The 12,602-nt window shown below is 45.7% G+C and overlaps 1 protein-coding gene across 1 annotated transcript in view; it reads left to right on the top strand.

Annotated features, from left to right (window-relative positions):
* Nucleotides 1-12,602, top strand: part of LOC144177819 (cell adhesion molecule Dscam1-like) — a 64,618-nt gene that overhangs the window by 28,689 nt on the left and 23,327 nt on the right. Inside the window, exons 12-13 of the mRNA XM_077705402.1 lie at nt 1,988-2,158; nt 8,603-8,877. Coding sequence (XP_077561528.1) covers nt 1,988-2,158; nt 8,603-8,877 — 446 coding nt within the window. The remainder of the gene's footprint in view (nt 1-1,987; nt 2,159-8,602; nt 8,878-12,602) is intronic.

The raw sequence follows: 12,602 nt of genomic DNA, 5'->3' as shown, positions 1-12,602 counted from the left end.
TTACCCTGCTAACCATGGTTAACACAAACTGAGCTTGGCCACCTAAGTTCGGTCCCGCTAACCGCAATTGCCGCAGCCGCAGTGTTCAAAATCGCACAAGTCAGTTCAGACAAGTCAGTTCAGACAAGTCAGTTCAGGCGGAAAAAAAAAAAATCACCTGGTGTTCGGAGGAGACGAAGGCCCTCAAAGAGCGGCACCCCAAAGCTGCCGCCAGGCACTCCCATTCTTTGCATCGCTCTCGCAGTCAGGGTGGCTGCCCGTGAATAGCGGCTCGTTTCCTGATCCAGCCGATCAACTGCAACAAAAGCTGTGCTAAATTCGTAGATTCCGCGTGTCGTCTGCCAAAAAAATAATGAATGAAGCAGGCAATCATGAAGCGTTTTCAGCACTTGGAAACGATCGGCGTGCACGTCGGCCGTGCCTGCAAACACGCTGGCGCGCCTGCCTGCATGGCACTGTAAGCTGCTCGAACCGGCCCAGACCATGTCTGTAACAGCTTGTCGTCGCTCTTTGAAATCAATCTGATCACGGAAAAGAACTTCCACATGCAAGAAAGTGGATGTTAGTGTGGTGAAAAATTGTGCTATGTATTGCAATTCGCAGTTGTAGAGATAGCGGCGGTCAAATGTCCACCATGATGCTAAGTCTAAAGTTCCCAACACCGAGCCGACCCGAGAAAATTAAGCCGGTTGTGAGCTGTTGAAGAAACTCTTTTCTTGCCGCGCGCGAGTGCATTGCGTTTGGGTCTGAAGCAACTGTATTAACGATATGTCATTCTGCGTACACTGCTCTTCTGTTTCTATTTCATTTTGTGTCTACTGTGTACACTTCTTTTTTGTTTTTTACCGTGAGGGTAAAAGTTTGTTCATTTATTTTTGTTACGGTCACAACCAGTTGACCACTGTCGACACACTTGGAATTTCGCGTGTAACAGCCAAAACCGCACTTGGCGACAACTGCTGTTAAAGTTTAGCAACGACGGTTAAACGTACCTAACTGCGGTTACTTCCGCCATGTAACTAGGGCATAATCCAGCATTTTTTAATTCAGTGTTTTAAACCACTTTCTTCATTGTCAATGCATACAGCCTGAATAAAATTTATTAAGTTTGTAAGAAGGTAGTTTAGTTCGTATCTTAGCATACTCAGTTGAAAAAATATTTCTCCACAGGCTGTTTTAGTGTTGTTAGTACTCCAAACCGATAAAAATGGTACTTCTCCCCGAGTTGCCCCAAGTTTGATTTTTTAGGCGCCTAAGATGATGTATCAAATGCCGTTAACTGCTTCAAATTAAGGTTCTTCTGCTCCAAAATCAACAATTTGCTGCTCCGAAAACTGCTCCCAAAACTGTTTTCGCTGTCTCACCCCTGTAAAATTCGTGTCGGTAAACTCCAGGACATGCTCTGCACTAAATGCTTTTGGACGCCATCAAAAAGTGTGAACACTACAGGCCCTTATAGTGGCATGAGCAGGTGTAAGATTGCCCGCTTGAAGTGCCATCTGCACTGTGCTCTGTGAATTAGGGACTTTTACGAAGCAGCTGACAGAGCTGAGTCGGTTCTCAGATTTATCTTTTCTCTGTATTTGGGCGATATGTCGGCAGGGGCAATGATAGTTTCATCCACTATATACAAATCTCTAGGCAGTAACAGTGGCATCTCACGGCCTGTGCTCGTGCTGCTGCAACATTTATGCCATTCCTCCGCAAATTTTGATACCGCAGTTCAAAGGCACTTCTGATAGGAAATAGCCATCTTTACCTCCTTGCTCAATTCCACATGAGTACACATGCTTTTTCAGTGATAATGATGACGTGATAATGCTCTCACAACCCACATTGCAACAAGCAATTCACGGGACCCTAGAAGCTGATGCTCTAAAGTATGTGCTTGCCAAGTGCTAGTAATCAAGGCGCATTTCTTGTGTAGAACAGGCCTTGAGCGAGGGCGGTTGCAGAGATCTCTTTTCCCGTCTCCTCCCCGTTACAGCGAGCATTCCCCCACTGAACAGCCTGGAGGGCCGCAAGCCGGTGTTCTACAAGAGTGTGGGCATCATGGTGCCCCTGGTGTGCGTGGTGGCCATCCTGGTGCTCATTGTGGCCGTCCTCTCCTTCGTCATACCACGCCGGCGCAGGCAGGCGACGCCCAACCACTTCAGGGGTACATCAGCCTGCCACAGTTTCACCCGTGTAACCCACCCCTGCAAATAACCCGGAGAAAAACAAGAGCAAGGCAAAATTCGGTGCCCTTGCATCCGCTCTGTGAAGAGGGATGACCAGCGAAGCTGGGTGCTGTCCAAGGACATTGCCACTGCTCCGCCCACACCACCACAGCCCCTGCCCACCACTGTCGCTTGAGCTGTGCTTCACGCAGTAGCTCACTGCGAAGGAGACTCTTTTAAGTGCAGAGTGCTTTAGGGGCTCGCCTTGTCATAGTAGCTCACTCGCTGGGCCCAAGTAGAGCTACACGGCGTTCTGTCGTTGCGGTGTAACCCAGAGGCTTCGAAAGCCAAGCGGTTTAGATAGTCATAAGCGTTCGAAACTCGTGAACCGCTAGCGTTTGTCATACATCTCCCCGTTGTTCAGCGCAAAGAAAACTGTAGGTACATTTGAGGCAAAATATACGTAATTAACTGGCAGCGCGCGCGTTCATTTAGTTAGGAAGGCTCGCTGGGTTGGTCTTTACAATAGTAAGCAAAAAAAAGTGGCAGTGCGACGCCGGCACGTGCGGGAGGAAAAGCAAGCACAAAAAGAACAACTCCCGCTGGCACAGATTCAGGCAGGGGGCGCACGAGCACCGCGAAGGCAGGAAATTTGAATGGCATTGGGTGGCAGCAGTGAGCGGATAACGGCACTACAGCCCATTACGGCGAGTCACTGCTTTGCACTTCCGGCAGCTTTCACATTGAGTGGAACGGCTTTAATTTTTTTCACTCCTTCCAATGCACCATTCCCACTGACTATTGTCAGTTGATGCGAGGGTGCAGCTATGTCACGTATACACCCAGCCAGCCTCTCTCGTTTGACTTCCATCTCCTTTTCGACCTGTTTTTTTCACGCATGCACATGGGATTGGGCCCGGAGAAGTTTTTTGCATACACGGGACCACCGGATTTTCTTTCCGCCTAGCCATCTAACGCTTTGCTGTAAAAAATTTTCGCGTATCACCCGCACCATGACCACATAATGCAACCTTTCAGTTTTCATAAAGAAGGAGTATTGCACAATTACATTGTGTTTATCCAGATAATGAACCTACCAGCAGTTATAAAACTCTCCTTTTTTAATACTAATACTCATACATAAGTAGCGCAGAGTTGGGGGAAAAGGGGAGCCGAGAAGCCATATTGCTGTTTGGCAAAGCATATCACTGAGCTGTGTACTGCAATTAGGTGCTGGGTTGTCAGAAGCTCTCCTCCCCCTTGCTTCAGAGGCAACGCCTGTTATCTCATTTTCTTTGATAATGCACAGTGACACCTTACTTTGGAATGGCAAGTGCACTCATGATAATAATGATATGGCTGAACAGAGGAACTTCACTTTAGTTTTGCTTTTCATAATAAGACGGTTAGGATAGAGCAGAAGTACGACAGTGTTGATGGATTCATCACAGCGCAGCGCACGTTGCGGTGAAGCAGCATTTTGGATGAAACTCACGCATAACCTGCACCCGAGCTTTACTTTTAAAGGGGCATGCAGACAAAACACAACTTTGTTTAATTCGAAAGATTTCATGTTTTATAGTACCCTCAGCGCTTTCCTGCAGAAAACGATATGAGTAATTAATCAGTGTGGTCAAAAAGCCAGCACAGGCACTGGCTTGACGAGGACCATACTTTGTGAACTCACGTCGACGGCAGCGCAGCACTGCCAGCCTCCAACGTCTGCCATGAAGTCATGAGGGCGGGTATTCAAACGAACTCCCAGTGCATCATTAGGCTCTGCACCCTTGCTTACCGTCAGTCCTCCCAGATGGCGCTACCATAGTCAGCCGCGAACCGTTGTGAGCAACTGCTTTGTTTTTGACCGTATTTGTACGTGGCTTGCTTTTGTTATGGCAGAAAGTAATCATTTTGACAAACAGGGTCACGTAAGACAATGTCGCTTACACGAATCGGCCAGTGCCGTGCAAGACAGCTCCAAAGCAGTGGACTGCTGTGCAGCTGAAACAAGCATAGTGCGCATCGGTACCTGTATGTTTAGTAAACTTTCCACTGTTTACCCAACAATTCTTATGGCTATAAAAAGAATGTGCCCTAAATTTAAAGGAGCCATGAAGACAAAATACAAGTTGGGTTTATTAGAAAGACTGCTTAGTCCAGATAACAACGATACCAATATCATCGCAGTCATCGAACAAATAACGGAGATATGAAAGAAAACGTGTGAAGCAGTCGCGACCCCCTAGCCAATTTCCCGCAACTTTTCTATGACGTCATGGAACCTTGTTTGTGCGATTGGCGGCCACCTAACTGGCCTGTTGCGACGACACATGACTGGACGTCTGTAATGGGGCCTCTAGTTCCGTTTGACCGCATCACTTGAATGCTAACGTGCAGTTAACGCACCGAAAATTATGTTTTATTGTTGGCCCGTATGACGTCATTCTTGCTTGTAACACGTCACTGTGGCGCAAAATTTGAAAGTTTTTAAATACTTCTTGCTTTTTTTCGTTAAAAAAAACATCTTTTGTGGCTGTAATGGAGCTGAGTGAGATACTGAATCCTAGTTCTTTCAAATTAAACGAAGTTGTATTTTCTCTTCATAGCTCCTTTAAGCATAAATAGCTCGCTCAGCATAGTTATAAGCCCTGCCTAATTTGCGTTTGCTTTTGCCGGCCTCGGCGAGTGGCACATCTGGCCATACGATATCATAGGTTCTGTTGGGAAAAATGAGGTACCTAGTGGGTCGCATGGCCATTCCGTTTTTTTTCCTAATTATGTAGCTTATTTGAGCGAAGTGTGCGTTAACAGTGGTGTCAGTATGATTCTAACGAGGCAGTCTTCCGAGTGAACCATACTTGTGTTTTGTCTTAAAGGGGCCATCCCTTTAAAGGAGCCACGAGGACAAAACACAAGTTCGGTTCATTCGAAAGATTGCCTCGTTAGAATCATACTGACACCACTGTTAACGCACACTTCGCTCAAATAAGCTACATAATTAGGAAAAAAAACGGAATGGCCATGCGACCCACCAGCTCATTTCCCGCAACAGAACCTATGATGTCATATGAGCCCAGCTGTGGGATTGGCTGAGGACGGAAAAAGCAAACTCAAATAAGGCACGGCTTATAGGCTTTCCGAACGAACTATTTGCGCTTAAGTGTAATGCATATTCATTTTACAGCAGTAAGAATGGTGCGGTAAACAATGAAAGTTACGAAAACGCACGTCAGCATAGAAGTACCGATGCGCACTGCTGTTGGTAGTGGGCGCACTATGCTTGTTTTAGCTGCACAGCACTCCGCCGCTTTGAAGTTCTTTTACAGGACACTGGCTGATTGGTGTAAGCAGCGTTGTCTTACGTGACCCTGTTTGTCGAGGATACCCCAGGTTTCACGAGACGATCGCTTTTTACAGTAACAAAAACAAGCCAGGTGCAAATACGCTCAAAAACAAAGCAACAGCGGACAACGATTTGTGGATGACTGTAGCAGCACCATCTGGGAGGGCTGATGGACAGCAAGGCCGCAAACTTGAATGACGCAGTGGAAGTTCACTTGAATACATGCGCTTATGATGTCATTGCTGACGTCATTGTGACGTCATTATGAAGTCATTGCTGACATTACGAAAACCCACGATTTGGCGGGAGAATCAAAATTTTAACCTAAATTGATCAATTTCTCAGTGAATACGGCATCATTTGCTGCTGGACGAGCGCTGGGGTTACTATAAAATGCGAAATCTTTCAAATAAAACAAACTTGTATTCTGTCTTCATGGCTCCTTTATTAAGCTTTGTCAATATTGGCATGGGGGTGCATTAAAAAATACGGCATAATTTGCACTGATTGCGGAATGGCTCTTGTTACTTTTCTTTTATCTGGCTCTTGCTCTTAAGCAGTGTCACATAGTGTGCATATCTATTTACGTACAAACATGTTGCATTAACGCATTGAGTGGGTGAGTGGGTAAACACGTACGTATGTGTGTGCCAGTGATAGTGGACGGCTTATCCGGTGAGGTAAATTGTTAGGTTTACCAGTGTGAACTGGATGGGTTTTAAGATAACAGGTAGGAGGCATAATTTTGACGATTCATCATCGTTTTATTAGAGTGTGTAAGAATGAAGCTCACTATTCACTCCACCATTTCTTGTACAGTTAAAGCTCACTATAACAAAACCAGATATAACTCTGCTTGAAAGTCACCATAAAAACCAATGCATTTAGAACATCGTTTTAACAAGGCAAAATTTGCCCATTACGGGATATAACGAACAGATATAAATTTTGGGCCAATTGCACGACAGTGTCGTGTTGTTGAAGTTGTGTGTGGGTTTTATTTGCTGTTGTTTTTTAGTGCTTCAGCCTTATTTTTTATCGTACTGCACGCCTGATTTGAAAGTGAAAGATTGTAACGCTAGACCAGAAAGGTGGCTGTGATAAAAAACGTCCCATCGGGCACGAAGCTGAGCGAGCCATTGTTTTCTTCAGAAAGACTCATCAACGTCCAGTTACAGACTTCCTTGTAGCAAAGTCTGTTGGAAATACAGGTTACGTGTATTTAACTCCGGAATGCGGTTATTTTTTGTTGTGTACTGCCATGCGGTGAGATCAACTCGCCAGCTATTTGTTTTGGGTAAATACAGGGCACAATATTTGCAGTAAATGCCCGCTAGGGCTATGACGAAATATTGGTTATAACGAGCAAATTGCGGTGCCCCTTCAGTTTTGTTATAATAGGTAGAGCTGTGTTGCGCACTAGGAGGAGAGAGAGAGACCACATGGCGCTCTATAACTGGTAACCCGAACGTGATGATGGGGATGGTGATGCGGCTACAACTGCAACAAAAGAACTCTTCATGGCCACGTAATCTGGCTAATGACAGAAATAATGACCCATAGGTAGCTTTACGATGTCAGCAGCTTGTTGAGCTGCATATGCATCAGCCAACGCTTGAAATTCTCCACCATGGGGTAATCTTGACCTGCTACCAGCATAATCTACCAGTCAATCCATGTCCAGCAAACAGCTCAGCCTGTGGTTGCTGCGTCAGTGATTAGAAAAGAAAAACTTGTTTCTACCTTCATGCGCAGCAAAAGATCAAGATTGAGGACATACTCACAAAGCTATAGCACTTTAGTTTCTCTCTTTAACTGGTTGTGGTAAAAAGTGGCCTAGTGGCCTCAGGGAAAATTATGGCCAGCAAGCCCAAACCTACAAGTTACGGAATTTTGTAATACCAGACTGTACTAGGCAGTTAACAGCGCTACGGCTGAGAACATTCTAGAGCTGAATGTAAGCTGTGTGTGTGCAAGGGGAAAGAACGGTTTTGGGTCATTCACTGTACTCTTTACCTAGCAAGTGTAGTCTTCTATGAAAAGCAGGATTGGGATAATTCCTCAGCTCACTCACATAAGTACTGGGGTCATAACTACAGTGTAATGGGCATTGTGACTTACAAACAAACATATTTTTTCACCTGGGGCAGGCGTTTGTCACATTCTATGGTGAAGCTTGCCAAGGTGATATTCTGTTCCATGATAGGTACTATGAGCAAAACACTTCCAGTGCAATGTAGAACGTTAATTAAACTTGTTGATATGGCGTGCTCCACTACTACACCATCCTAGAAGGTAGCCAAAGCATTATGGAAGTAGTACATAGCATTGAGCCAAGAGAACATTTTACAGTAAAAAAAATCATGGGTCTCGCAAATATTTTGGCACTGCTGGGTCTCTAATCCAGGCCGTTCGGGCCAAAACTAACAATTCTAGCTAAGCTACTCAAGCCAAAGAGTGGGGTTCTTTTTGCAGTTGCCAAAAACAAAAAATGGCCACGTATCTGCTCCTTTCGTTGCAAATGTCGGTGAAAGATGATACATAGTCAACTGGCACCGCTGCCATGTAAACCCCTCCCTTCTGTTTCCTGCTCAACTCTCATGCTGTTCCTCTGCCGTCTCATTCCTCCCAAGGTAACGCGCTAAAAATTTGCTCAATTTAAATTTACTGCGCTCCAGGCCGGGTGCCTTGATGCCAGCACTGCCGTACGGCGTAGACGCGCGAGAATCGAGGCACCCTACTACAATGTTTATAGGACCACGTTGCCCTGCTCTACGTGCATTCCAAGTGGAACGTGGAACCTATCTAGTTGAACCTTTCGTTACTGTCGCCGTTCGATTTCTTAAAATTCCGCCAGGAGCTATAGTGGCACGGGCAACAGCAGGCGACGCTTTTTTGCAGTTGACAACATAGTATTTCATTTGGTATAACAAAAACCAAGCATCCATGAATTTTTTAATAAAGGAACACCACAAATATCATTCATAGATTTATTTTATGCCTCACATGGTGGAGGAACTCAAGGGAACGGAATCTTGCCTACCAAAGGCAGACGGCACGCTCCCACCAGTGCTGACCTCCTCTCCCCCTGTCCCCCCAGACTCGTGCGCGGAGGACAAGAACCTGGAGGCGGCCATGAGCCTGTCCATCCTGAAGCAGACGGGCAGCAGCTTGGAGAGCCCCAGCAAGGAGCAGCTGTACTACCCGTCCCCCTACGCCATGGGCCGCGTCCAGCCCCTCGGCAAGCAGCAGGGAGGAGGAGGCGGGGGCCCCTCGGACGCCGCTGCTGCCGCTGCCGCCGAGGCCGCCGCCGTGCAGCAGACGCTCAAGCGAGTGCGCAGGGAGCACATCTACGAGGTGCCCTATCCCCGTTGGGTAGGCCGCTCCCCCTCCTCCTCCTCCTCCTCCACCGCCTGTACCCTCGCCCTCCTCACCTCTCGTTTCACGTGACGATAGTTTAGAACGGAGTCCAACCACAGTGTGAGAACAAGACAGAAAGGAAACAACGCTTCCCATAACGGCCAGTTTTATGCATTTCTTAGTCTTGTTCTGGTATTCTGAATTCCTCCTACACTGGAACCTCCAGTCAAGGAGATCCTTGAAAGCGATTTCACATCCAAAAGCATTGCGGTATCTGCCACTCAGTCAAGTCGAGGAAATACATGGAGTCAAGGGCAGACTCAGATTACGGCCAGTAGACTTGCCTAGAATTAGACTTGCTTAGACTTACTTTGGTATTCTAGATTCCTCCCCCATATCTGCTGCTCAGCCGAGTCGAGGAAACACATCGAGTTGAGGGCAGACTCAGAATACGGCCAGTAGGTTTGGCTAGACTTAGACTTAGACTTGCTTAGACTTATTCTGGTATTCTAGATTCCTCTCCCACTCGAGCCTCCAGTCAAGGAGATATTCAAAAGATATTTTCACGTGTAAGAGCATTGCGGTACCCTCCACTCAGCTGAGTTGAGGAAACACGTAGAGTAGAGGACCGACTCAAAATAATTAGACTTGCTTTGACTTAGACTTGCTTTGCACAGGGAATGTACCCAACACATGCTTGTTTGTGACATTTTTCACAAAGGAAAAAGTGGCCTAACCTCCGTTATTTGTTAATGCGGAAACTCAAAATTTTCGAATGCTGAAATCACCATTCTAACACTGCAATGAAAGGCCAGGTTAACAGCCAGGTTGTGTCCACTGCAGGACGAAGGCTTCTCCCAAAGACCTCCAGCCACGTCTATCGAGTGTTAGTCAGGTCCACCCTTTGCCCCCGAATTTCCGTAGTTCATCCCTCCATTGAGTGCTTGGCCGACCCCTGTTGCGTTTACAATCTATTGGCAGCCACTCCGTTCAATGGATGGTCCACCTGTTGCCCGCATGTGCATGACGTGTCCCGCCCATGCCCATTTTCTTCGCTTAGAGTGTACTTAAACATGTCTTTTAAACCTGCCCATTCCTTTATCCTTGGCGCTGTTTTGTTATCCCCAAGTATGACCCCGTAGCGTTCTTCTTTCCGTAGGCCCCTTTGGGCTGGTCTGAGTTTCCTTTCAAGTCGCTTGGTGAGACCCCGAGTTTCCAGCCCATACGTCAGTACCAGAAGAACTCATTGGTTGTACTATACCAACTTTTATAGTGACACAGGAAGCTTTCTATGTGACAGAAATTGAAAACTGACTCCGACCAGTGAAGTTTGTAAGAACAAAGACGTTTCGGCTCCTGTATGGGAGCCTTGTTCACAATGACTTACAATGTCCTTGCTTTTACAAAGTTTCATGGTTGAAGTCAGGTTTGAATTAGTCATGTCTCCTCCCGACCAGATGGGCTTCTGTCATGCTCTCGATTTCACCTATTTCCCTGCCTTTTTCTATAGCTTGGCACTGTTTTGAGGTCTCATTAGCAGCCCCTAGGGAGCTAACAGGCTCCTATCTCGTACTTATCCTGTGAAAACCATTTGTTCAACCATTTATCAAGGCACAGAATGGCTTCATGTTGTGCAATTTTATCGTTCGTTTGCATGGTATTCATCTAAAACGAGGGGTAGCTTAACTGGCTGCTGACATATCAAACCACTTTGAAATGGCCCTATTACGGTTAGTGTGGACCTTGAGGGAGCTTTTCAGACTTCACCTCGTTGAGGAATGGATGATTGAGCTTGCATGTGTACTTTTGCCAAAAGCAATGCGTGAATATGTTCATTTGTTTATTTTCTTCGTTATTTATGATCTCTACTAAGCTTGTGAACATTGTATTCAAAGTCAAGAGCCAAAACAGAAATGTTGGTGTATTTTGCTGCTGTACAAAGGGTAGAGAGGCAAGCATGTCATACAGTTATACCCCTGTCACACTGGCACTTTCAGCCACGATTGAATCGATCCTGAACGAGCTCAATCCAGATCAGCTGCTGCTACACAGCTAGTTTTAATCGTTTAAAATTCAATCCTCGTTCCCTAAGTGTGATTGAGGTTTCCAAATTTCAAAAATTGTCAAACAAGTGTGTGATAATATTTATGTAGTTAAAGGAGCCATGAAGACAAAACACAAGTTTGGTTCATTCGAAAGGTTGCCTCGTTAGAATCATACTGACACCACATCTGACGTACTCTTCGCTCAAATAAGCTAAATAATTAGGAAAAAGAGGAATGGCCATACGACCCACCAGCTCTTTTCCCGCAACAGAACCTATGATGTATGAGCCCAGCTGTGCGGTTGGCTGAAGCGGGAAAAGCAAACGCAATTTAGGCAGAGCTTATAAGCTTGCCGAATGAGCTATTTGCTCCTAAATGCAATGCATATCCATTTTACAGCAGTAAGAATTGTGCTGTAAACAACAAAAGTTACGAAAATACACGTAAACATAGAAGTACCAATGCGTACTACTGTTGGTACTGGGCGCACTAAGCTTGTTTTAGCTGCACAGCAGTCCGACGCTTTGGAGTTGTCTTATGCGGCGCTGGCTGATTGGCGTAAGCGACGTTGTCTTATGTGACCCTGTTTGTCAAGCATACTCAATGTTTCACGAAGTGATTTCTTTCTACTTTAACAAAAACAAGCCAGGTGTAAATACGGTCAAAAACAAAGCAACGGCAGAGTGCTGAGTATGCTCGCACCATCTGGGAGTTTTGACGGCAAGCAAGGCTGCAGAGCCAAATGGCGCACTGGAAGTTTGTTTATACACGCGCCGTTATGACTTCATTGTAGACGTCACCAAAACACACGATTTGCGGGAGAATGAAACTTTTAACCTGAATTGATTAATTTCTCAGTGAATACGGCATCATTTGCTGCCGCGCAAGCTCTGGGGACGCTATAAAACACGAAACCTTTCGAATAAATCAAACTTGTATTTTGTCTTCATGGCTCCTTTAAGTATACCTACTTCTACCAACTCGCATTTGTACACTCTCAACAGCACGAGTCAATTCAGCCTGAAAAAAAAAAAAAAACGTCGCCGCGGCTGTGGGTGGCTGTATCCAGTGCAGCAGTTTTTGCTAGTTCACCCTGCAGTATTGTCACTATAAGGACAAATGGGGAGAAAAACACGGTGGTAGCAAGCCGTCGGTGCAAAAGAAGTGCTCACAGACCGCAACAAAAAGCGTCGCACCTGCTGCTACCAACAGTTGCGCTGTTGGTAGCAGCGCGGCTTAAATTTCAAGATCAATTTCCTTGCGCTTGCAGCTTTGTGTGGTCTGTTTTCATGCGTGCCACACTGCGCACACAGATAACCGTGCTCGTTTTGTTCCCCTATTTATTGTCTCTCCAAAAATCAACAGTTAGTCAATGCCCGTCTTTGGTACTTTTCACTTTGTCCTGTCCTAGTGCTGTTCAATTTGTGCAGCTTATCTATCTAAATTATTGCGAATTATTGCGAGCTATGCAGTATGAGCGCATTTTTATTGCATATGCGTAGATGCTCACAGTAATTAGAACTTGAGTGCAGAGCTGAAAACTGGTCTTCTGCTTCAAGAGAAACATCGGCAATTAGTTTTGTTGTTTTGGTTGTTGTATTTTTTTGTATTTTTGTACTTAGCCCTCATCTCAGTGAACAACAATACACACAAGTACGAGATTTTGGCGCACGTTAAAGGTGCAAGTAAAGTTAG

The sequence above is a fragment of the Haemaphysalis longicornis genome, unplaced genomic scaffold (assembly GCF_048455015.1).
Source record: "Haemaphysalis longicornis isolate Haplotype H1 unplaced genomic scaffold, Haemaphysalis longicornis Haplotype H1 scaffold_316, whole genome shotgun sequence".
In the NCBI taxonomy this organism is placed as follows: domain Eukaryota; kingdom Metazoa; phylum Arthropoda; class Arachnida; order Ixodida; family Ixodidae; genus Haemaphysalis; species Haemaphysalis longicornis.
The sequence above is the reverse complement of the archived record's forward strand: the minus strand, read 5'-3'. Positions and strand labels throughout refer to the sequence as shown.